This window comes from Trachurus japonicus, chromosome 8 (genome assembly GCF_045865225.1).
Source record: "Trachurus japonicus isolate A0001 chromosome 8, Traja_1.0".
NCBI lineage: Eukaryota > Metazoa > Chordata > Actinopteri > Carangiformes > Carangidae > Trachurus > Trachurus japonicus.
This window is the reverse complement of record NC_140914.1, coordinates 9,610,926-9,635,872: the sequence shown is the minus strand read 5'-3', so window position 1 is coordinate 9,635,872 and position 24,947 is coordinate 9,610,926. Positions and strand designations below refer to the sequence as shown.

Sequence of the window (24,947 nt, the reverse complement as noted above, 5' to 3'; positions counted from 1 at the left end):
GTGTGTATATTAACCAAAATGATAAGTATCGGAGAGCATTTAAATCTAGTTTTATTCTTTGTTATCCTCCTGTCCTTATTTTAAGTCAATAAATTGGGACTTTTTAAACAGGTATGCAAATACTTATGTAGAAAAATGCTTAGGCTACTGGTTTGTTTTGATTAAAACGTTTATATTTATGTATTGTATTCATTCATATTGAATATTACATAAAGTTGGACATGGAGATATGATGCCAGTCAGTGGTCAGGGGCAGAGTGGGCAGCAGCTCATTTCCCAGGGTTGACTTTTTTCTGTTTGGTCACTAAAACATCACTTTATTTAAGCATCTACTCCTAAAAATCAAAGTTTTAAGAACCCAAACACCATCCTCTGACCCTCTCCTGGCACCATTTAATATAAATATTTTAGGATTATCGTTGTATAATGTCAAATAAGCCATCAGTCTTGAAGGCCGCTGGTGCAACCAAGGACCAACTGATTTAAATGGATGATAAGAACCAATGTGAGGCTTTTTTGTGCCTTCAAACTTTGCAGGCAAACTGAAATGATGCCTTTGCTTTAGTTGATCCTTGAGAGAGAAAAAATACTTTAGTTAATTCAACTTGTGGTTCTTTCATTTCTATAGGTTTGCTGCACACAACACTGTAAGACTGATGGAGGCCATGTAGTAATTTTCAACTCTTATTTACATTTTCCAAGAGTTTACTGCAGTGCTGAGCTAATTTCTATTACTTTTAATTTAATTTAATTTTCATATTTGTGTTTCAACCATATTTGAGAGATCATTGCAAAAAATGTGTAAGTATGTAGGTCATCAGAAATGTTTTACCTGCAATGATGAGAAGTTTGCTATATTTGAGGATTTTGTTGTTTATCAACATGTGATTTTACTGTTTCTCCCCCCTCTGACTGAATGTTTAACATGAATGAAGTTCTCATCCGACATGGGGCATTATTGTTTTTATTGTCACATTATAAAGGTACTCAGTATAGTGGAGGAGCATTCATGTTTATGCAGCACCATTAACAGCCAATGGAATAGACAGGAAGCAGTTTTTTTTTCCCTGCAAAGGCCAGGATTCATGTAATCAACAGAACAAACAACAGAATATACAAACATTACAAAACAAGAGTGGTTAAGGAAATCAAAATGTCAACAAGAGCCACAATTTAAAAAATATGCAATCATTCAGCTCCGCACATCGCTAAGAGGAAAAGCAACAGAAAGGTAATTTTATGAGTCAGGAGCCATTGAGCAATTTTACAAAAAAAAAATACATAAATCAAAAAAAACAAAACAAAGGACATGAGATTTCTCCACCGATCGAATACAGACAGGAAACATTGTTCGTCCTAGTGGTGCAAACCAAAAACAAGAGAATCAGTGGAAGTGTAATACTGCACTATACAGTACAAAGGTCATGCATACACACACACACACACACACACTCTACTGCACACTGTTCACATTACAAATACAGTGGAACAATACTGTTTCACCACCACCACCATCTTCACACTGCCTGTTTTCTCTCGTTTGGCTCATTAATAATAAAAATCCACACCTCAACCTGCGTCAACCTGCAACTGCCTGAAATGTTATAAATGCCCTCCAACACCAGCCGCCCGCCAGCACCAGCAGGGGGCGCCGGACACCAACAGGATGTTAAGTGTGGTTATTTGAAAACTGAGGACTGTGTTTAGGACACAAGTCAGAAGAAGAGTGAACCTGGATCAGATGAGCTGGAAATTAAAGAAGAAAAGAAAAAGAAAAAACAAAAAAACTAAATTTTTTATTCCTGACTGAGAAACAAAAACACTTCCTGGTACAGAAAGTTGGCGCTGATGTTGCGTCAAAACACCAGTTAGTGATTAAAGTTAGAGTTAAATGATTATTTTGCCAGTTTGAAACCATATAACTTTGGCAAAGCTCCTGCACATTTGTGTCTTTAAATACACAAGACCTTTGGCGTCTTTACTAAAATGGAAAAAAAAAATTTTTTTAGAGAGAAACGTGTTGATATTTATCAATAGCAAAAGCATAAAAACAAATATAATTTTGGAAAAAATGGTACTGCAACCCAAGTATGTGGAAAGAGTTGATTTTTTAGCACCTCGTATCCTCAGTGTTCAAATCTCCTGCTGAAATGTTTTTGAATCTCCAGGTTTTCGTACACAAAACGACCCCAAATGTGGAATGTGACTTGCTTCAAGTTGATACAAAAGACTGCTATCAAATTTCTCAAATGTTCATGAATGTGCCCGTTTTAACACCAAGAGTAAAAAGTTCAAAATTTCCTCCCTCGCTGTCAAGTTTCTTTTCTTTTTTTTTTTTTTAACTTTTTTTTTTTTATTTGTGTTAGTTGTACAAAACATATTTTTAAAGAAGCTTTTGTTCGTCATTTGAGACGCTGAAAAAACCTGTTCTCCTCGACATTAGAAAACAGTAAACAATTCATGGTCAATATTTTTTTTTGTTTTTCGTAAACTTTTTCGGCTGTCGCTGCAGCTTCAGCGGGCAGTTGAGGGAGTCGGTGTGCAAAGCGCCTCTGGCTCAGGGCAGAGGGGGGAAGGGGAAGGAGAGCTGGGGATGAGAGACCAGGGGTGGCGGCCGCACGCCGTGGTCACGTGTTGAGGAGGGTGTCGGGGCTGGGAGCCTTGTAGAGGTATTTCCAGATGGCGTAGTAGTGCACGGCGGCAGCCAGCGCCACGAACACGTGCCAGATGGCGTGGGCAAAGGGGATGACGCCGTCGCTCTTGAAGAAGAACACGCCGAGGCAGTAGATGAGTCCCCCACAGGCCAGCTCCTGCAGCCCCTCAGTGTTGCTCTGCAGGAAGCAAAGAGAAATACGGACATTAAACATGTGCTCTTTCTATATTCAGTGGTCTGAAATTATTCATTTTAACATGCAATGTAATTTATTCCTGGACCTCCATCTTAATTGGTCATTTGTCTCTTGATATTTACTAAATTGATATCAAAAAGTTATTGTCGGAGTACTTTTACATTAAAGTCAATGTATTTTCTCGTCCTATTGTTTTCTAAATTTGCGTCCAGGGCTAACCCTGTTTCAGAAAGCAGGTTTAGTAAAAACTCGGAGTTGGAGGAAATCTGGGTTTTCGGTTTTACAAATCCAGTTCAGCTCGACTGGCAACATACTCCGTGAACCTAACCTGCTCGCTGGCAGGTTTTTCCTTCAACTAACCCCGGGTTTCTCCTCCTCTTTATCTGAAGCCTGCAGACTGAAAGCACTGGCAGACAGGGTGTGATATTGAAGCGTGTGTACTCCGCCAGGAGGATTATTAGACCCCCATTGGATGTTTTATTCATTTTTATCATTCCTCTTTGAGCATTTGTTTGATGGTTCCCGTATTTCTGCACCATCAATTTATCTGAACAATATTCTCAGCCCTCACATCGCTCACATGACACATCGTGGACAAAGCGCAGTTCAGAGCAATCTGTACTTTTTCTGTCTCCCTCTCTATGTTTATTTTTCATATAGATATCGGTGAAGTCCAACACTGAAATGTTGAACAGCCTAGCCTATATAATTTGTCGTGTTCCCACGAATTCATCAGAGGCCACAAAATAGCAGCATTTATAAACATGTGTAACTCCACTGGTGAGAAGTAGGAGGGGCAAGGCAAAGATACTCTACGACTATCTAAACCAGGGGTCTCAAACTCAAATGAGCTGGGGGCCACTGCTGGCACTGTCATCTCAGTGGGGGGCCACTTCAGTGTTCGAGACAAGTATATAAAAAAAAAAAAATTCTGAAAACGGGGTTTATTTTCAAATATTGTATGATAATTAGGGCTGTCAAACGATTCAAATTTTTAATCGCTATTAATCTCAAAATTTCCTGATCGCATCTTTTTCATTTTTGCTTGAAATACCAGCAATATGAATGGAAAGCATAAGAAACATCCAGATCTGGACGTTTCTTATGCTTTCCATGCTTTCCAAATACCATTTTCATGGTATTTAAAAATCATCTGTCAGAGAGAGAGCATCCTCGTTTGGTGACAAGAACAAGTTCTCTAGTGTAGGAACATGAGGAGAAAAAACATGCAGGTTTTCTGTAACATTATAAAACGGCGCCCCCCACCCCCCCACCCCCTCACACACGCACGCACGCACGCACGCACGCACGCACACACACACACACACACACACACACACACACACACACACACACACACACACACACACACACACACACACACACACACACACACACACACACACACACACACACACACACACACACACACACACACACACACACACCACCCCCTCCACCCCCCTCCCTCCCTCACCAGGCTGAATGAACGGGCAATTGAGGGGGGAAAAAAACTCGCTTGTCGAAGCGGCAGCTCTACGTCGCGCGCAACCACAATAACGTCAACAACAGCAACAGCAACATGTTGCAGTGGATTATCACCGTTTGACCACGGGGCAGAGAGAGCAACTCCTCACAGTACAAATGCACGGTCGTCGGTGTGACGTGCAGAGCGCAGTGGGACGACTCCTCAGTCCATGAGTTTCATGTCTCAGACCGGATCATGTAAATCCAGCTGCAGAAATATCCGGGGGACGGGAGCGCCGCGGTAACCGTAGTAACTCACACACACTCAGACACAGACACGTACACCGACCTGGAGAGACAGCCCCTGCTGCCGACCTGTGTGGCCACGTCTGGAGAGAAGCAGCTTCTCCGTTTCCCAAAACTACGGAGCGACCCGAGGTTAGCGCATTAACCCATTTAGGCCTAAAACGCCTGGAAAAAATGCCTGTAAAACCTAAGGACGATTTTAAAATAACCCCCTAAAACCTGAAGTTTTTCTGGAAATTCAACATAAGTGTCAACGCCTACTAAATAATTGATTTCTCAGGCTCTGTAGCAGATAGAAATGAAATTCAAAAAGTATTTGAGAGCTTATACCTGTGGCTTTCATGAGAAGTTGAGTTTATTTGTCCAAACCTTCAATAAAGTTTTTTAAAAAATCAACAAACTCAGCAAATTGAGAAAAAAAGGCTTTTTCGCCTTTATTGAACAGGAGAGTTGACAGGAAATGGCAGTGAGAACCATAGCCTCAACACATGGGGCTAAACACTGCCCCAAGCAGCACTATTTTCAATCAAAAATGTAAAAAAAATAAAGTGTCAGTACAAGAATAAGTGCCTGGGATTGGGCAGTGAGGTAGTTCAGGAACCAGCACATTTTCCAGAGCTTGTCATCTCTGTTCACATCTGCTGCCTGGTTGTTCTGGAGGTGTAGATACCTGAAAAAATATAGACACAGGTAAGCTACCTTGGATGAAAGCATAATATAAAACATAATATTCATATAAAACATAATATTTATATATTCATATAAAACATAATATTCATAATTCTCATGTGTTGTGACTATGTGACATGTAGGCTACTGTCTCTATATTGTAAATTACATTGGACTGTAAGCTACTGTTTACAGTTGAATAAAAATCCTATGCATAATAGGCCTACCATCTATATTGAAATTACATTGGACTGTAAGATAACGTTACTGTTTATACTAGTACTGTATGTGATGATGACTGAATAAAAATCCTATGCATAATACGAATACATGCCCATTAGCAAGATGTAAACATGATACAACATAGGAAGAAAGACATACGGTAGCTCTCATTAGCCTACTGTAATAATAATAAACAATAATAAATACCTCCATCGGTGATCGGTGTTGCATCTGCAGGTGACTTTCGCCCCTGGGGTGCGGTTGAATCGCCTTCGAGGATTACGTTAGGGTGGTAATTATTCGTCCTACTCGGTTTCAAAACCTACAAAATCATCGTCCTCATCTTCGTCATCTAAAAACATATTCTTCGTCCATAAATACCGGTCAATTGGTTCCAAGGGTTCAAAGTCCGGATCAGCAATAAAACTGAGTGAATAGTTTTCATCAAGATCGCTTTTTTCACTCACTTCGGAGCTCCCTCCGTCTTCCGCCATGATTTCAAAGTTTTTTTTTTTTTTTTTTAAAGTCCCATGTGGCATTGCGACGCTCCTACGTGTATTCTGATGCATTTCATTGGCCAAGAGACCGGAAATAGGCGGAAAAAACTACAAAGACTACAAAATGACGTATCCGCTTTCCCGGTTTGAAAGGTAGAATGACGCAACAGCGCCCCCGGTTTTAATGGTAGAAATGCGGTAATGCTGTCCCGGTCTAAATGGGTTAATCGCGCGTAAAAAAAAAATAGCGGATGTGGCCCCCGGGCCGGGAGTTTGAGACCCCTGATCTAAACTGTGTCTTATTTAACAGTATTTGGGCGAGGCTTCTTTCACTTGTTGCCATGGTGAATCATGTTATCTTTGTTCCATTGATGAGGGCTTTTTATCTCCTCGTGTGCAACCTTAATTCAGGGTCAAATTAACTCAGACTTTATTGAACTAACTTATAACTATGATAAGAGTCTTATTACTTGTTCTGAAACCGAAAACTCTTCAGTCAACCCAGAGGTCAGGTTTCAACTCTTGACTTCCATAACCCTGCTTTCTGAAACAGGCCCAGTTACAATTGTTTAAGTCACCACAACAACCTCTGTGCTAGAGCTACAAGCTAGTGTGTGATTACTGACCAACACTGTGTGTGATTGTAATGACACTCTGACATAAGTTCAATCTTCATTTAAAAGATTCAATATCGATTCATAAAATCGTTAGATCAATCTTTTAATGAGGCCACTGCACTGTTGCACTGCTTACTTCTGGAGTGGGTCATCATGTTAAATAAATGTGCATTAATGTAACTGTTTTTTCCGTCAATCTTTTTAATAAAACACCAGGTTAGAGAGTTCCAACTTTGTACAATTTGCAACATTAGTTTTGTGAAAATCTCCTTCATATCCAAACAAATTGATATTAAAACTGAAATATCTCTAAATGAATCAATATTGAATCGAATCAGGACCTTGTGAATCAGAATCAAATCAGTTAAGTAAATCAGTAGTGATAGCCGGCACAATTAAATATTATACCATTTAAATACAATGGGAAAGAAGAAACAGTGTAACATGAGTAAATCCACTTGATCATCACTTATGCCGGTTTTTTATTTGTTTATTTTTTTCTTACTGCAGGGTTGTGTGGACGACTTTCTTTTTTTTTTTTTTGTATAGTTTTTTTTTTAATTGTGTTTAGTTTTTTTTAAATTGGTTTTCATTTTTCTCTCGACTTTTAACCGAGTGTTTACAAACAGTAACCAACAACTCCTCCCTATCATCACACCCTAAAATAAACTCTGTCCTTTCACCAGCGCGGCTCCACGAGGTCTGAGGACCACTGCTCTTTAGTGTCAACGTGACCAGGAAGTCTCTCACACACACACACACACATACATACACACACACACACATACATACACCTCCACCCTGCTGCAGCGGCCTGTGGAGCTGCTGGGTGGAGGAAGTGACATGTGACATGTAAACAAAGTGAATGTGTCTGTAAATAAAATACCATTGACGTCACGACTGAGGCCGGGAAAAAACCCATCGTCAAATAGAAGGCCAGCTCGACGAGTTTATACCTGCAGAGACAGAAACAGTTGCTTAGTAGCTGCAGCTCCTTTCACACACACACACACACACACACACACGTCAGACATTAACATTTGGGTGAAACTTCTGCAAAGCTTGTTTATAAAGATTGGGTAAAAGCTGATTAGACACCCAGTAATAAGAGAAAGTCTTTAATTTAAAAAAAGCTCAGACTCTCTGCGGCTTTTAGACTTTCAGCAGAGAAAATGATGCGACGTCCTGCAGGTGACTGAGCACAACAATGAAATTAAGCTCAGATTAAACTGGTCAAACCTGTCAGTCTCCATACTTCTACATGATTTAACAGAGTGATGTTGATGACCAGTCCTACGTCATGTGCTTTTTTACTTGTTTACTTCGATAAGCTCAAATGTTTCCAGTATTTTTCAAACCTTGATTTTAATCATGGTCACTTTAAACTTTTAAGCCACATTTTTACAATTATCTTTTTGTACTTTGGTCATTTCTAACTTTACATTTTAACTGATTTAACTCAATCATTGGACGTCTAGATTTTGATTTATCATAGAATCAAGCAGAGTAAACATCAGCAGCAGCAGCAGCAGCAGCTCTGCTCCCAGCTCCACTGAGACGTCCTTTGTTAGAGAAACACATTTTTTAACGTGCGGCTGTTTTAGTCTGAAGGATTTAATTGGCTTTAACTCCCTGCTCTATTTGTTTTGGACAGGTCGAGACGTCTATGGATGATTCATGAACCACTAACGCTGAGGGAATCCTGACTGTAAGAAACTGACAGCAGTGGTGGGTGGTGAAGACGACAGCTCCCATGATCCAGTGCTTCTTCACAACATCACCAGACTCTGCCTTTTTATTTAGCAGAAGTTACACACTGTGCCTTTAGAGCTAGGGTTGGAGATTCTGGAAAAACTGTTCTATCGGGCCACATTTTGAAAATACACAAGTCAAAAGTCCCAGCCCCTTTCCTCAGACTTCCTCTCTGAAGCAACGGCTTCACCTTTCCACAGACGTAGGTGAAGACTCTGGTCGCGCATGCAAGAGGGGGAAGAGAGGTAGAGAGACGGCAGCTTGATTGGGCGTAGGCAGAACTAGACATGAAGGCATCTGATTGTTTTTTTGCTTTTCGGAGCGAAACATGGATTGGTCAAAGTTTTGTCAGTCCTGCAGCTGCCACAGAGGTCTGATTATTTCACCCAGTATACCAAAAAGTGTTTCTGAACATGATTACAAACCATAACTTCACGACTAAGAAGAGGGCTGATTCTCCATGAGAGTCGTTTAAAAATGTAAATATCAGCTGAATTAAAGGGATACTTCACCCAAGATCGATAATTCACCAATTGTCAACAATCTTCTATCAAAACGCTTTTGGAGTTCCAAGGGGGGAGTCCGGCGGCTGGCAACAGATTTTCATATAATGGTGGTGGATAGAGCTCACAACATCAACAGAGCCACTGGGAGCTGCTACTACAACAAGGCTAAAAACAGAGATCTAATTATTTTTTTCCGAACAACTTTTTCATGTGGCGGCTTCAGGACACTTGGGTCAATACAGACGAGCAGTATGGAGGTATCTGGATGTTTCATAGTGTGTGTTTTGGATGATTCAAAAGTGAGCTCTATCCGCCGCCATTATATGAACATCTGTTGCCAGCCGGACCCCCCTGGAACTCCCAGAGCGTTTTGATGACTCTGAAACCTTCCTTGGCATGACGGTGAGTAGACAATTGGTGAATTATTGATTTTGGGTGAAGTATCCCTTTAATTATTAAAAACTAAAAATCCTAACTCAAAGTTACAAACAGAGGCAGGACTCACTTCTCATGATAGTTGAAGACATAGATGGTTCCAGCAGCAGCCATGAGCCACACAAACCAGCGCATGTGTGCTGCCATAGGGCCCAGTTCACGCAGGTTTAACCTGAGCAGAGACACAACAGTGACACATGTTAAGTCTCCATGTGAGAGAGGACACACACACACACACACACACACACACACACTCCTGTGAGTCTATACTGGGCTCTCTGTGTGACACTCACCAGGGTGTGTAGGAGGCAGCAATGAAGAAATATATGACCACTCTGTCGCACATGTGGAAACATTGTTCAACAGACCTGAAACCAAAGCACAGGCAGGTGAACAGGTGAAAGCTTTGTTATTAATGAACCGTAAGAAAAAACTTTCATTTGCATTTTCACACAGGGGGATGAAACGGCATTAGCTGCTCCAACGCTGCTGTTTTTGGTTCGTAGTAGTAGCACAACATGAAGACAAATGTTCTGTGTTTTCTAAAGTGATTAATTCAGACAGCGTTTGACAGTTGAGCAGGTGATCTGGCACCTGTGTGAGCAATGAATCACCACTGACTGAAATTAAACACTAGGCTGCAAAATCTTCATGAATTTGCAGCCTCAAAATAGACTGGTTAAACATCCTAACTCTTAAATGTTTATTTGGTCTGGATCGGATTTGAAAAGCACTGGGGTTGTATTTTTGATTCTATATTGTACTTTGATCACAGAGCATCAAAAACTGACGTCTGATGAAAAGTTTGTTCAAATTTATTCACTACTTTGCTCATTTTCTAATCACATATTTTCTTTTTTATCCTTTTTTATGCCAATCTTAGACAGTACTTTGGTCATGTGCAGCATGTGCTTCTGTGCTTTTTTATTAATGAAAAAGACACTTTTATAGAAAAGATAGATGTTCAAATTTCTCAAAGTGATGTATCAAAATAGAAACTCAGGTAATCAATAAAACAGTGAAGGAAAGAGCAGAAACAGGCTGAAAAAGAATTTGAAAGAAACAAACACAGTGTTTTATAATGGACATCAGGACTTTCTGGTTTAAGACAGAGAGTTTATGAGCTGGAAACCTGAAACCAAACAGGTTTCAACCAAACAAAGCCACAGGAGAAGCTGAGGAATCCAAAGTGATGGATGTGTGCTCATCAACAGTTGATGTCACAACGCTGTGTTATTTCTAGTGGGGACAGTGATATTAAATCACTTGAAAGGAGACACCAGCTGCAGCGTGTACGACCGCTCTCGCTCTAAATAACACAACAGCAACAGGCGATTGTTGTTTACATCCCAGACCTGTGTCTTGGTTTTGTGCCCATGTGTCTGTCATCACTTTGCATCCTCTCACCTCATGTGGCTCTTCTTCCAGGTGATGATATGAAACACAGTGGAGACCAGGAAAAGGGCGCAGAGGCCCATGCCGTACACCCAGGCCGTGATCCTCTCCCAGCTGTTGTCTGACAGACGGTGCAGTAACGCCATGCCCACGAAGGCCGGCACGATGAGGAACTACACGGAGGACAATTAAAATCACACAATTATCAGCATCAATCAGGTTGACTGGCTCTGAATTTGATATTAGAAAAGAATAAAAGTTAAAAACAAGCCACTTACTGCATGAGTGTAGCAGTTTGCAGCATGCTCATAGCAGGTGGGCTGGTAGCGGCAGTTTGCAGAGGCCCGTCTGTTCATAAACCTGAAACACACAAAATAAACAAAGACAAAAAAAAACAAGAAAAACATTAACAACCATGTTTGTAATGTGTCTCTCCAATGAGACCTTTGTCCTGAGCCACTTCGTATCAAGAGCCGACTGGTGTAAATATTGATTCATGGATGTAAAGTAGCCTTTGATAAATGAATTTAACAAACCACACACTGTCAATGTATTGTGATTCATGCAACATAACCAGACTCTGGGTAAATAAATAAAATAGATGAGATGCTTAACTTGATATTGATCTCCAAGTTCAAGTTAATTGGAGAAGAGTCCTCTCCCTTACATGTGCATTGACAGTGATATGCTGCACATTTCTTCAAGTGACATCCTCATAAACCTCTCAGCCTTAAAATATGTTGTTTCACATAAGGTCTGCCTGAGCTCAATAGTCTCACAGACAGTTATGTAAACATATATCATAGGTTCATACATTTAAGTTAGTGGTTAATATAACATTTACAGCTGAAAATAACATTATCATCTCATCTGTTGTCTGTGGTGTAGTCTATAAATTGTGGAAAAATCACCAGTGCTTGCACAAAATTCAAAAACATTCAATAATAATAATAAAACAACTTAAAACAGAGGAAAAAGAACAATCCTCACATCTGAGAAGCTGAAGCTGGTGAAATAAATGTCCTGTCACTGGCTTATATTGAATCAACAGTTTAAACCTTGTTATTATTACCCTTTTTTCATTAACTGGTATAAATTCAACCTTTCATAGTGTTTTAGCGTTAACTGTCCTGTTTGTATATATTTTATGTTAGAAAGAGGCAACTGATTGGCATTAATAACATCAGTAATATCTAAAAAGAAACCTGTTTTTTTTTCTGTCAGACCACCTGGTTTTTCCACCACCCACCTCTGGAAGCTGTTCACTCTCTTCATTTCACTGCTTTAGGAACCACAGGGAGCAGAGGGAATGAAAAAAAATCAGCAAACTCCAGCGAACAAAAGAGCAACAAAAGGGGAGAAATAAAACAATAAAGAGTCCTGACAGCCCGCAGGAAAAGGAAGGCCTAACATGAGCTAGTCAGCTAACTAGCAGCTAACTTTCATCACAGCTAACTACAAGGCACCGGCAGCTTTAACACTCCCACTACTACAAAGGCACCATTTTAGCCTTTTTCTTAAAACCATCCTGCTGCAAAAAACACACACAACTCACTCCCGTTTATCTGAGCTACAAACATCCATGAGCACCAGCGGCAGCCAGGACCGAAACCGAAAACAACCCACCCCCCGGACACCGAAGCAAGGCAGCCGAGCCGAGCCAAGCCGAGCCGCTCACTGACTGAGTCGCTCAACTCTAAAATATGATTTTTCTCTTTTTTCAGTTGGTGCCACCACTAGTGGGGAGATTGTTGACTGACAGCAGCATCGGCCAATCAGCGCCGAGATCACCGGCAGGGCGGCCAATCAGATGGTTAGTGGGCGGTGTCATGTGAGAGAAACGTCACAGTCAAGTTCTGAATAAGAAAATAATGGGAATGTGATAAAAGTTTATCCCTGGCTGAAGCCTCGGACTGACCCTCTTTTTGTTGTTGTTTTGTTCGCTGTTTTATTTTCTCTGTGTGTTTTATTTTGTTCTTTATCCCTATTGTACCCATCTTTGACTTATTTATTTATCTTTTCTTTAAACTGTATTTTTGTAATGATCTATTATTATACAATGCTTGTATGTATTAATTGTTGGTTCTGTATATTATACCTCAATAAAAAATAATAAATACTGGTTCAGTGCAATTATAAATGCTAAATTAAATAACAAAATACACAGACACAAATTTTTGTCTGCATATAGATCTGCTGCCTGGCAAATGTCAGTAAAAAATTATAGATACGGCTTTGTAAGACAGATGTAAGCTATTTATAAAAAGAAATAGTCTGATTCTTTACAATTCTTTGTATTTACCATTGCTGGACTGAAGCTGTGGTTGAAAACATTAATGAATTGATTAATTTTATCTTAGTATTTAAGACTGCAGGGCATTTCAACAGCAGAATTGATGGCCTCTTTTAAAAGCCTTTGTAAATAAAGAGGAAAAACAGGACAAAAATGTATTCTCCGCAACCTGGTAAACTAAATTGATCTATAAACGACCAATAACTATATATTAGATACATTAGACATATATTAGATTCATATAAAAGTGACATTCACGTGCATATTTTAAATTAGGGTTTTTTTTTGTTCATAAGTAAGAGCAATAGGCCTAGTAAAAATAAAAGGGGGGGGGGGGTCCTAGTGGTTGTAAAATTGTTTAGAAATAAAATCTTCTTTTTGTGATTCTGTTCATGTTCTTTCAAACTAAACACGGTCTTGTGACATGTTATGTAAGTTCCTGATGTCAACGGCTCCCACTTGCCACAAAATGAAACTGATGTTACAGCATATTTCTAATTTTTTTGCTATTGAACAACTTGTGCTGAGGACACAGACGCACCACAGGCAGCTTCCTGCCGCAGTTACCATGTGGAGGAAGTGTGTATTTCTGATGTTACAGTCGCACTTTTAGCAAAAAAAACAAACAAAAGAAAAAACCGAGTCTGTTCTTGCAGCAGACAAAGTGACCCAGACCCAGACAACAAATTGCACGCACTCCATGTCACGCACTAAGAGCCCAGTTACATAATACAACTGTAACTTGATCAGTGACTCTTAGGTATAACAGTGTTTACGTAAGACCAATGTGCAATCCTTGTGCTTAATGAAGTTCAAGCTGTACCACTGTGTTGATGCCGTGACGGCTGCTGCTGCACACCACACAGAAATGAGTGAACCCTGAGTTCATTTTCTCTCTCTCACAAATGTGTGTTTTTCTTTCTTTTATATTTTTTTACTTCCATCCTGAGCACATGAAGATTATTTTAAGCCTTTTTTTAATTGCGTTACAAATGGTGGATTATAAACAAAGGTCAAGCAATGTATGTGGAATTCAAAGAGGGATGGTGAACTATATCAAACAGAGGTATCTGGGTCTTTGTGGTTAACATACTGTACCAGTAGGAGCAGAGAATGGGACTGATCCAGAGGAAGAGAAAGAGCTCTTTGTTGGGCTTTTAAAAAGGACATTATCACAGACAACGGGCGAACGCCAGAGGCCATATGTCAGCAGACAGCGTCTCCTTGTTTCTGGCCTCTCTCTGCTTTCCTACCCCGCCTGCCTCCACCTCCCACGCTGCTTCACTAACACCTCTAATGTGAGACACACCTGAGAGCGCCAGGTCGCCAGTGTGTCACAGCGGCTCAGGATGGCTTCCCGTCCTGGCTGTAAACAATCTGTGTCTGCGCCGTCTGCGACTTGCACTGATCACCTTCCCAGTTTGATGCGTGGTGGATGGATGGATGGACGCCGAGTCTGCTTCTCGGGTGTTTGACCTGCACTCTCATCTCACACACTCAGCTGTATCACTTTACATGCACAGTGTCACTTTATGTAACCGGGTATGCTCACAGCAAAGATCTGACTTAAGCAGCAAGACTTGTTAGAGATGTTTTTTTCATATGAAGCAGAACCTAAAAGCACCTTTACTTTTTAATAACATCAATGCAAATCTTCTGCTATTAACTTAAAATGCCACTATGTAATTATCTGTTAGATCTGGTTTTTGGAGGCTTTCAAGTGTTTGCCAACTGATTTAGCACCTCACTCTTATGATATTGTCAAAGAAGTGATCTTAATTGCTACAGCACAACAATATATATTGTTTTTTATTCCTTTTCAAAACCTGGTGCCTTCATTACCCTCAACACAGCTAAAACTTCTAGTCGTCTGGATCCTTGGGCATATATTAGGAGCAGAAAGAGTCTGCAACTCTGAACCAAAACTCATGCAACATCACTCGATCTTTGATCCATGTCTCCTGATTGGCTCTTGTTTACTTGGAGGACAAAGTTACAATGTGTCATCATCCTTCACACCATCACCTGACTACAAACTGGAGCAGTGCTTTTTGCAGTTTTCAGAGTGGGTGCAGTTTTGCTGGATGGTAGGGTTAAAGTGCTTCCGTGCTTTCCTGGCATCACCTAATATCCTGCCTTGTTCCACCCACCCTTAAACCTGAGCACAGGTTTGATCAACAAGAGGAGGTGAAAACATCTGTGAGGCTGAGGATAACCCTCACATGAATGGAAACTTTCAGGTTTGTAACTGTTCAACAAATGTCAAAAAGAATGTGGAGAAATTCTCCCACGCCCTCAGGGACTTTTCCGTTCTTCACACCTGATTCATTATGAAGTTACCAAACTGCAAGTTTCCAGATTGTAAATATAGTGCACAAAGATATCCAAATCATAATGATGCCTGCAAATCTCATATACGTCTGAAAACACCAGTACTGTATGTCCAAGTCTGGAAAAGCAAACAAACTCAGACTGACTCTACCTTCATACAACCAACTTGAATTGTCCCACTGATGTAAATGAAACTTGGAGCTGAACCTCCTGTAACCACAATCCTTTTAATTCTCAACAGTTTCTAACCGTTAACCTGACCTGTCCCCTCTGTGCATACCTGTCTCCCATCCCTTCGTCAAGCCACACCTGTCCCATCAAGTCCTAACACATAAATAGCCCATCAGCCACTTTGCCTCTCCCAGACGTCTGTGTTGGTCGTCTGCCAACTTTCAACCTTTTCCTTTCCCATGGTCTGCCATCTGTACCTGTCATCTCCCCGTGACCTGCATTTGAACCATTTGAACCATTTGAACCGTTTGAACCATTTGCCCTATTCTCGTTCACTGAATCCAGTTTTTACACCTCCAATAAAGCACCTTTTAATTTAACCTGCTCTGAGTTTGGCACATTATTTTTGTATTCATAAGATGATCAAACTTGAACTGAAATCATACATATACGCTCCCTAACAACTATCCCCAGCTTCAGACAGCGTGCTTCTGACTGCCATTAGGAATTTAACAGTCATGCCATGTTGCTCACTGACCTGCTGATTTAAAGAAGAAAAAAAAACATAAATAGCAGCCGTTTCTAAATTATAAATTATCTGATCCACTTGAAAACTCAGGTTTAGATCTCATGTGTATTAGAAACCTGCTGACCTGGCCTCTCAGATGCTCCAATTCAAGATACACACACAGTAAAACACAGAATCAAAGGCATTCATCCACAGGTAAGCACTAGAAATGACAGAAATCCATGTTCTGTGGATGACTGAGGTCATAGGCCTGCTGAATCTACTATAGATGGGAATACGTTTAGAATAAAAGAGGCTTTCTGTGCACACGTGACACAGGGTTAAACAGCTTTGTAATTGGTTTACTGTTTCATGCTAGAATGTATCGCCCATAGTTTACCTGCAGAGAGGAAAGAAAGATAAATGAATACGATGGAAAAATCCCAGCAAACAGCAAAGTGAACACTGACTTTTAAAATGTAATGGGATGGTAATCCTCAGCATAAAAATAGCTCAGTCCTTTAAATAGTAGATAGTCCTTTTGAAAGTGACTGCAATGGTGAAGGTGCTGCATAAACTGAGAAAATGCATTTTCAAGGCATCAACATAAGAAATAATTAATAAATTGTTGCTCAATATCCAGATTCTGATATAACTTTTAAAGAATTACATTTCTACATGTATATGCAACAATTAGATTTACGTCAGATTGTTATTTATAGGCTATCTATTCCTGCACAAGTCCAAGTTTTATAAAAAATACCCATGTGAAAGAAAACTAAACAGTGTGTTCAGTTTGTGTGTCAGACACTTTGCTGCTGCAGTGTTTTTGCCTCACCCAGGTTAATTAATCTTGCAGCTAATGAGCTGAGCCTAGCGTGCGCTACAGTGGAAAGCACACTGATGCCTCTGGCTGAGGATTACTGTGTTCATCGAAGCATGGCTGCCTTCCTGTTCTCACCTCACACCTTTAGTGTCACAGACACAGCTCCACTTTTAGAGCCAGAACTATTTATTTTCTGTCGTGTGCACACACCAGACATTCACATACACTAGGATTGAACACAAATATTACATGTTATTTACTTTTGGTCATCATATATTTGGCTGCTTCTATGATAAGCTCCATTTATTGTTTCTTTTCTCTTTGTGGTCCCTTGCGTGGAGAGCCCTAACCCCAGCGGGCATGCTCAGTAGAGTCCAGTAAAGACGGGGGCCTGACACTGCAGTGTATACATTTTCCTATTTATATTACATTTCTAAATATAATAAATATAGGAGAAAATATATGTAGAGAAAGCATGAATAAAAGGAGCCCAGCATGACTATTGAATATTGTTAAATGTAGCCTACTGTAGCTGTATTTGTATATTGTTGGCAGCACAGTTTTTCTTTCTGTAATTTCTCTGCATATGCAGACCACACTTTAAGACAGTGTTTAATTGTTTAATTTTGTACTTGAAACTGAAGTGTTGCAATGTGTTTCCAGCCTGGTCTGGTACCACACACAAATTTTAGCCAAGCCAGTTTGTTAGCTTACAAGTCTCATGGCGACACAAAAACATCTGTCAATGAAACAGATTTTATTATTTTTGTTTTTAGATGTCATCAAAAGTAATATGGCTCATTTTTGAGATCAAGTCCTTCCAACAATAACTACGCTAAATAACCAGTTAAAGTCTTTGGAAAGAATAGGCCTGAATAAATAAAATTAGAAAACATACAACCAAGGAACCTTTTTTAAGACATTTTAAAAGTCTATTAGGCTGCATAATGTAGCCTAGTTATTGACCATCTCTCTAATCTTAACGAACTTCACAGTTGGCCTATTTTATGAATGAGATCCATTTACTGTACATTTCTCAGAAACAGGATTACTCAGACCTCCATCCTGGTTTCTGTCCACGCCGAGCCGACTGTGACACTTCTCAGAGCTACGAGGTCTATTTTTGCTCAATGTTGGCAGCACAAACTGCAACTGTAATCACAGTGTGTTGAATAATCAGGTTTCTTTATTAACCAACAAATAACTGTTTCAGTTGCTCCAGATGTATTTCCTCGAAGTTAGTAGCATTAGCCTACTTATCTCACGTGTAATCTGAACAAAAAATTAACAAGCTAACACAAAGCTAAAAGCAAACCGGCCACATAGTTGCATGGTGAGCATGCCCACTGATTTTCTTTTTTTCTTGCTTATTTGATGAACAAGCAGGTTATAGCTACTTCCATTGCTAGCATGTGAAATTAGCCTCACTAGCTGTGTTAAGAAAAACATCAATGTAGTTGTCACTATTACACTATTGTGCAAATTTAGCCTTGTTAGCCATGCTGAATTAGCCTTGCCAACTGGCTAACCAGATAAAACAACATGGTTTGGGCAAATCTCTGCAGCACAGAAATGCTTGGTTACTATAGGGTAGGCCTATAATATGCAATGCTCTCAACATCTTCCAGTTTACCAACTTAAGTGAAACTCAGCCAGTGGGATTGTTTCTCGCTCAGCTGATCAGAAAACCAGACTACAGGAACTTTTTTTTTTTTTGAGACCTCAGTCTCAAGGAAATGCTCATCAACTAAAATCATTTAATCAGTGTAATGGCATGGCTTTTTTGAGCTGTTATAAGTGGTGTGCTGAAAGATGCTGTGATGCTGTCCAAATCTATTATTGTCATTACCTGTAGCCTACATTACAAGACATCTTACAAATGAAACATGAGGTTTTGGTAATGTTTATTCCAACCAATTTGTCTTAAATAATAATAAAACATCTTAAGCCCCCATTGAATGAATGGTAGAGATTGGTCACGCTTGAGCATTTACATCATCAAGACAGTTGTGTGATTACACAGTCTGATTAAGCTTCAACTTGGGGGCGGGCTTTTATTTCCAGGTGACAGGTTCCATGAGTTTCTTGAATAGGCCTCAACCAGGAAGGACCCTTTGTCTTTTCTAGATTTGGCAGAATTTGAGGTTAGCTTAGCGCCATTGACTGACCACCCTGGAACAAGTGCAAGACACAAAAGTCCAACTCGCCACAACACGATGCTGCTGCACACACCATGTAGGCTACTCAATGAATTGGTTTGGACGAAGCAAGAAGGAGCAAAAAAGACGTTACGTTAGCTATTTGTAGTCCCTTGAAAGGATAAACATCGAATGCATGCAAGGCAAAACAGCTTCAGGAATGAATGGTCAGTTTATTCACCATCAACACAACCCCAGCCTTATATCAGCCGTGCTCTGTTTACTTATCAATTACTGCAATCTTGTGCTTCACTGTGCTTAACATAAGGCTTTGTTTGCATGTTTCCATAGACTGCAGTCCAGTGATAAGACGAGAGAAAAAGAGAAACCAAGCAAAAGCCTTTGTTCAAGTGACTTCTCCATCCTCAGCATCTCCAACAAGAAGAAGCCTTGGCTCGAGCTTGTGGTAGGCCTACTGGAGCAGGCAAGTGGAGCACCGTGTTGATCCAAGGGTTAACACCTTCCTGTTGTGTGGGTGGGGTGATTAAAGACAGACGTCTCAAAATAAGAATCTAGACATGGTGGGTCAGGACCTTGATCGGAGTAGGCTACTGTCACCCATCACCCTAGGCCTACGTGCCTCTTCGTCTCCGTTAACTCTTCTCCAGTGTTGCCATTTGCAGCTCTCAACTTGGTTTTCAACTTAAATAAGAACCAAATTTCTGTTTAGACTTCAACAAGAAGTTGCCCATAAATAAAAAGCAAATGAACAGCAATAAATATCAAATGTATCTTTGGTCTCAATGACATGGAGATAAAAAGTTTTATCTACATTATAAAGAGGAGCAAGGTCCAAAGACAATACGGACAACAGGGCACTTTCTAAAGGATGTTACTGTAAGACACCAACTTAGTTTCCTCTCTACTACACTTCTCTGAATGTTTTCCCAGCTCTAACCTTAATCTTAAACCTCTCTCCCACTCTGTCAACTCAACACAACAGAGACGCCCTCTTTATTCCTTGTGCTTTATCAGTTGTGACATTTCCTTTCCAGAGCAGACTGCAGGCTTTGGCTTGAGATCCTTGAGATAAACACGGATTTCACGCGCATACACATAGCACTTAACGACATCAACACATGTCAACCCCCCCACCTCACCACCCTACCCCACTCCACTTCTTACCGTCCAAGTCTGGTCCTGTGCCGGTCAAATCCTAGCATTGTCCAAGCAGCAAAAGACAATAAAATGTAAAAAGAAACATATGTACAAAAATAAAAGAGTCAGGTATGTACAAAGGTGAGTCCTCTGAGTCTCTCTCAGACCATCGTGCTCTTCTTCTCCCTGAAGTCTGCGAGTGTCGGCTCGTGGTAGGTTGTGATCATGTTGGTCGTGTCCCACCGTCCCACCGGAGCCGGAGAGCTCTGCATCACCACCAGCCTGATGGGAGACTGGGTTGGCTGTGGGTCCGGGGCGTACTCCTTAGTTGGATCTTTGCCCCGGCAGTCGTACATGATACACGATATCAGGAAGACTAGGAGCAAGATAACGTAGCTGGCGATGAGGATGCAGAGGTTCAAAGTGACAGGGTCTATCTCCTGGTAGTTTTCCAAAAAGCCCATGGTGCCTGCTTCATGCTGGGCGGCCCTGAGGCCTCGGAGAACAAGCACCTCAGTGGAAAGGAAGGTAATAGGTATCGACGGCCGACGGAGAAACACTAAACAAGTCGGGTGGCAGCAGGGTTTTCTCCTTCTCTATCCTCTTCAATCTGTCTCTCTACTGTCATCCCCCCTTCCCTTCCTCCCTCTCTCCCTCTCTCCCTCCCTCCCTCCCTCCATCCTCTCTCCCTCACTTCTGTCTCCCACTTCTCTGTTTCAGATGAGCGCCGTGGATACGTGGCTTTGTGGTAAAAATACTTTAATCCGCGCCACTCCTCCAACCTTGAATTTCTGCGATCAATGGATCACTTTAATAACTTAAGCTCCAGCTGTAACTCAGCAACTGTGACAGATTCTGTGTTATGTCATCTGCTAGCAAGTGAACATTAATTACTGTGCGTTTGACGTATTTGAGTGCATGTCCGTGTGTGTGTGTGTGTGTGTGTGTGTGTGTGTGTGTGTGTGTGCGCGCGCGCGCGCGCATGGTGTAATCTTAATCTTGATTGTGAGTGGGGATTGACAGAGGAAGCCATCTGGCTAAATAGAGGCCAGAGAGTGCGACTGAAAATGCTAACATGCTAACAGAAGACTTAATCAACCCCACAACAAGATGGATGACATTTTCCTTACCAAAGAGTATGATTTTATAAACATGTAGTTCAAACAGATTACAGCAAAGTCCACTCGTTGTAGCGAATCAGAACCGGGATTATCACAATGGACGACAAATCCTTCAGGTTTATGATCTCTGTTGATGGAGGACAACACAAACTATGTGTACAGGTGCAGCAGGCTGGTATTAGTTTGTGTAAAGATGGCTATGAAAAAAAGTTACATGCATTTCCACAAGTAGTTTGTGCCTGAGATTATGGTGAGACTGAGTGAGGCCAGCAGGGGGCAGCAATTAGCAACAAAAGCAGAAATAGTGAAGTCAGAAGAAACAGAGCTGAACTTTAACCCAGACAAACACTTGAGGAAAGAGGGACGGAGGTTTACACAAAGTAGACTAAATGAAGCGTTCATAACTCATCCTTACATCCTGAAGTGAAAAATAAAGGCAATTTGATTGCAGACACAATTTACTCTGCATTTCCTTCTGCTTTATTTTAAAAAGCGCCTTGTGCATGATGCAAAATAAAGGCTGCATTCCAGATCCATACACTCTGATTCTGAACAGACTCTAAAGGCAAATGTGGGTTAAAAAAAAAAAAACGGACAGTATGGATACACTGGAGGTTGGAATGTACAGATGTTAGAGGGTGCAGATGTTGGGGTGTGCAGATGGACGGTGTTGTCCTACACTACGGAAGTGGAGACTTGGCTCCAGATGCAAAATTTGAAAACAAAAAGTACATATAGTGGATACATGTGAAACAGAGAAAAAGTGTTAAGCTCTTCTTTTTTTTTGGCAGTGTCACTCAGCATCTGTGTCTGTAACAGTCTGCACAAAAGAGAAGCACATCACCATGTATCACTACCACTGTGAAGGAGTAATGAAAACTATATGTCTTAAGATGTTGTTTGGTATAAAGATGTATCTAAGTCTCTTTGTGCGTCTGTAACATCTGGTTTTCAATCTGATTTTCATCTTAAAATTTTCTCTTGTTTGCAAACATGTGAAGTTATTCCCAGAAGGCTAAAACTGCGTCCTCTGCCTTTTATTTTACATAAAGCCAAACACATTTGATGGCTTTGGAAAAATCTGAGTCTGAACGATGCGATTACTTTTTGCTTTGGTTTACAGTACAGTAAGACACTCAAATGCAAGACAACACGCTTCTTTAGAGATGCACCAGTATTTAATAGACATTTATTAAATATGTCGACTTGAATTTAAAATGAGCTTTTTGTACTTGTCCACATAGAATCAGTTTGGGATCATGGATATCAGTTAAGGACTTATATGGACGTTTTAGTATACAGTACTTAATGCACTAGACTCTAGAGCCATTTGCCAAATTATAAAAGCAATATTGGTACATATCTGCTATTGTGGGTTTTCTCAACTCAAATCTCTATAGTTTTAAATATTAGGCAACTTTATTCATTTACCAAACTTAGATGCTAAAACGTCAGCAGGAGAACATGAGCAACAGGCAGCACAGTGGGTTTCTTCTCTAAAAGAAAGAGTTTTCATAACATAAACATGCAGGGCATTAAATCAAGGACTAATCTGCTCCAGCTTCGCCTGCAGAACAAATTCTGGCACTTGTGATGTTTCCTGCCTGCTGGTGTGTTACATCCAGCGAGGGTGGGCAGCATATGTAGCTATATACACACTATATCTGCAGAGCAACGAGTGACCTCACTCCTCTCTTGATGTCCAGGCCTGTAATCCCTCTATATGTTCAGGAAACTGATGTCAGAGGCAAATGGCTTGACCCCGATCTTGCCTGACCTCCACACAGCTCCCCCGGCCTCAGGATGAGAACTGATGGTGGTGGGGGTGAGAAGAGGGTGGATAGATGGGTGGGGGGGCCCTTTGTCAGGCTGACGAATAATCCCACTGTGAAAAACGATGACCTCTGTGCGTCACTGATCCTGGTCCTGCTCCAGAAATCAGCATCTGGAGGAGCCCGAGTGCACTCTGCAGCACACTGGAAGCAGCGGCCACTGAATCATTTCCACTCTGAGGGTTTTCATAACACAGTGTCATAACAGGCTCATGATTATTGACCGGTTGTCATGTAACAATCAGGATATTTCAAATAGATTTACATTATATTATATTATATAAATCTGGATTAAAGGTCACACACTTTCTGTCATTCATATGAAAGAAATTGAAAACTCCGGGGGACATAACTCTGTCTCATAAATACAATTTATGACCTAGATTACTTCTATTAAAAAGGCTGAACTTGATGTATCACACCATGGGGAAATAAAGAAGGTGCAGTCTTTTATATTTTATCCTCACACATGCAACGTGATACATGTTTAATTTATCAAACATTGTTACTTGGGGATTAAGAGCCAGAACAGATGGGATTTACATGGCAAAATCCAGTTTGTAGATTTATCACTGCTGTACGGTGGCCCTGAGAGCTCAACACACACTGCAACTAAGGAGAACACGTGCAAATTCAGAAAGCATTATCATATTGTGTTGGCTGCCAGGAGCAGTATTTTACTGGAGGACTTAGATAGACAGGGTGATAAAGTTTTCTCTCATTTTAGGATCAGTTTGCAGTGAAGTAAACACAAGTTCTTTTAATTTGAAATGAAGGCAAAAGGTCCTATTTATGTAAATTAGATATAATGTCAGATTTTATAGGCTGGTTCCAGTATTTTATTTTATTAATAGTTTACATTTGTTTTGGTTTTATGCATGGGAAATAAAGCTTATTAAAACCAACTGACTCTTGACTTTGCTCCTTCCTCATGTTGAGTTCATGATTTACAGAGGTGATTTTTGTTTGGTGCAAATAAAACACAATAACTATAAGACAAGACAGTTGTAAATTATCTAAACATCATGAGTTGTTGGTATATGAATCTTTTCATTTAAAATTTAATCAACTATGACTCCAAATGAACAATAAAATTGTGTGCAACTTTATTTTATTTGTGCACACTGGTTTGCATGTTGTCATAGATTTAACATTCCAGTTGTGTGCTTTAGTTTAGACAGCTTTATTTGACACAAAAACAAGGCAAGGGGTGTATTTGCTGTAAATATGATTTGATATCAACAAAAACAAGAGCACCAGCCCTGTTTGAGACCAAGAGAAGCCATGTTTTGTGTCAGTCTGTCAGTTTTCAGAAAGGACTGAGGGCTAAAAACAGTCAGAGGAAGACTGGTGTCTGTGTCCGGGGAAATGTTTGTGTTGTGCTGGTGTCGGGCAGTGATTAGCTCAGAGGATGTGATGGGTTTGTCTGTGTGTATACCAGGCTTCTCGGGTGGAGTCTCTCCTGCTCATCTTGAAGAGATACAGATCTTCCCTGTGCAGCGCCAGACTCCCTCTGGTGCCAGGGAGTCCGGCTCTCCGCCTCACCAGGACCTGGAGACAGACAGCAGGGAGAGGTGTTGACAAATCCAGCAGGCAGGAGGAGTGTTTGGCTGTAGATCCCGAGGACTCTAAGAGTTTTTTGTCTCTGCTTAATGTTCCTGCTCTGTCTCTCGGGCATGAAGCCCTGTGGTGATCCTCGTCTCATCACAACGACCTGACCTCACGTCACTTCCATCAGTCAAACATGGAGCAAGAAACAAGCTCAGAAGATGAGGAATAAAATACCATTAAGACTATGGGTTTACTGGAATATCAAGTGAATCACAAACTAATTACAGTAGACAAAATAAAACA

At 40.6% G+C, this 24,947-nt stretch overlaps 1 protein-coding gene and 1 pseudogene across 2 annotated transcripts; both read right to left on the bottom strand.

The window, feature by feature from the left end:
- Positions 1-948: 948 nt before the first annotated feature.
- Positions 949-20,402, bottom strand: mmd (monocyte to macrophage differentiation-associated). Of its 2 annotated transcripts, none has more exons than XM_085783657.1 (7): positions 11,965-12,429; positions 10,994-11,075; positions 10,728-10,888; positions 9,614-9,688; positions 9,391-9,492; positions 7,514-7,583; positions 949-2,831 (listed from the first exon to the last, which is right to left on the bottom strand). In XM_085783657.1, exons 1-7 carry the CDS (start codon positions 11,988-11,990, stop codon positions 2,628-2,630), a joined length of 720 nt encoding a protein of 239 aa, XP_085639783.1. In that variant the 5' UTR covers positions 11,991-12,429; the 3' UTR covers positions 949-2,627. The 2 variants fall into 2 exon arrangements, with proteins under 2 accessions (XP_085639783.1, XP_085639782.1); XM_085783656.1 differs by lacking the exon at positions 11,965-12,429 and adding an exon at positions 20,168-20,402 and having other exon boundaries at positions 2,318-2,831.
- Positions 20,302-20,604, bottom strand: LOC146982604 (small integral membrane protein 36 pseudogene; annotated as a pseudogene).
- Positions 20,605-24,947: the final 4,343 nt, after the last annotated feature.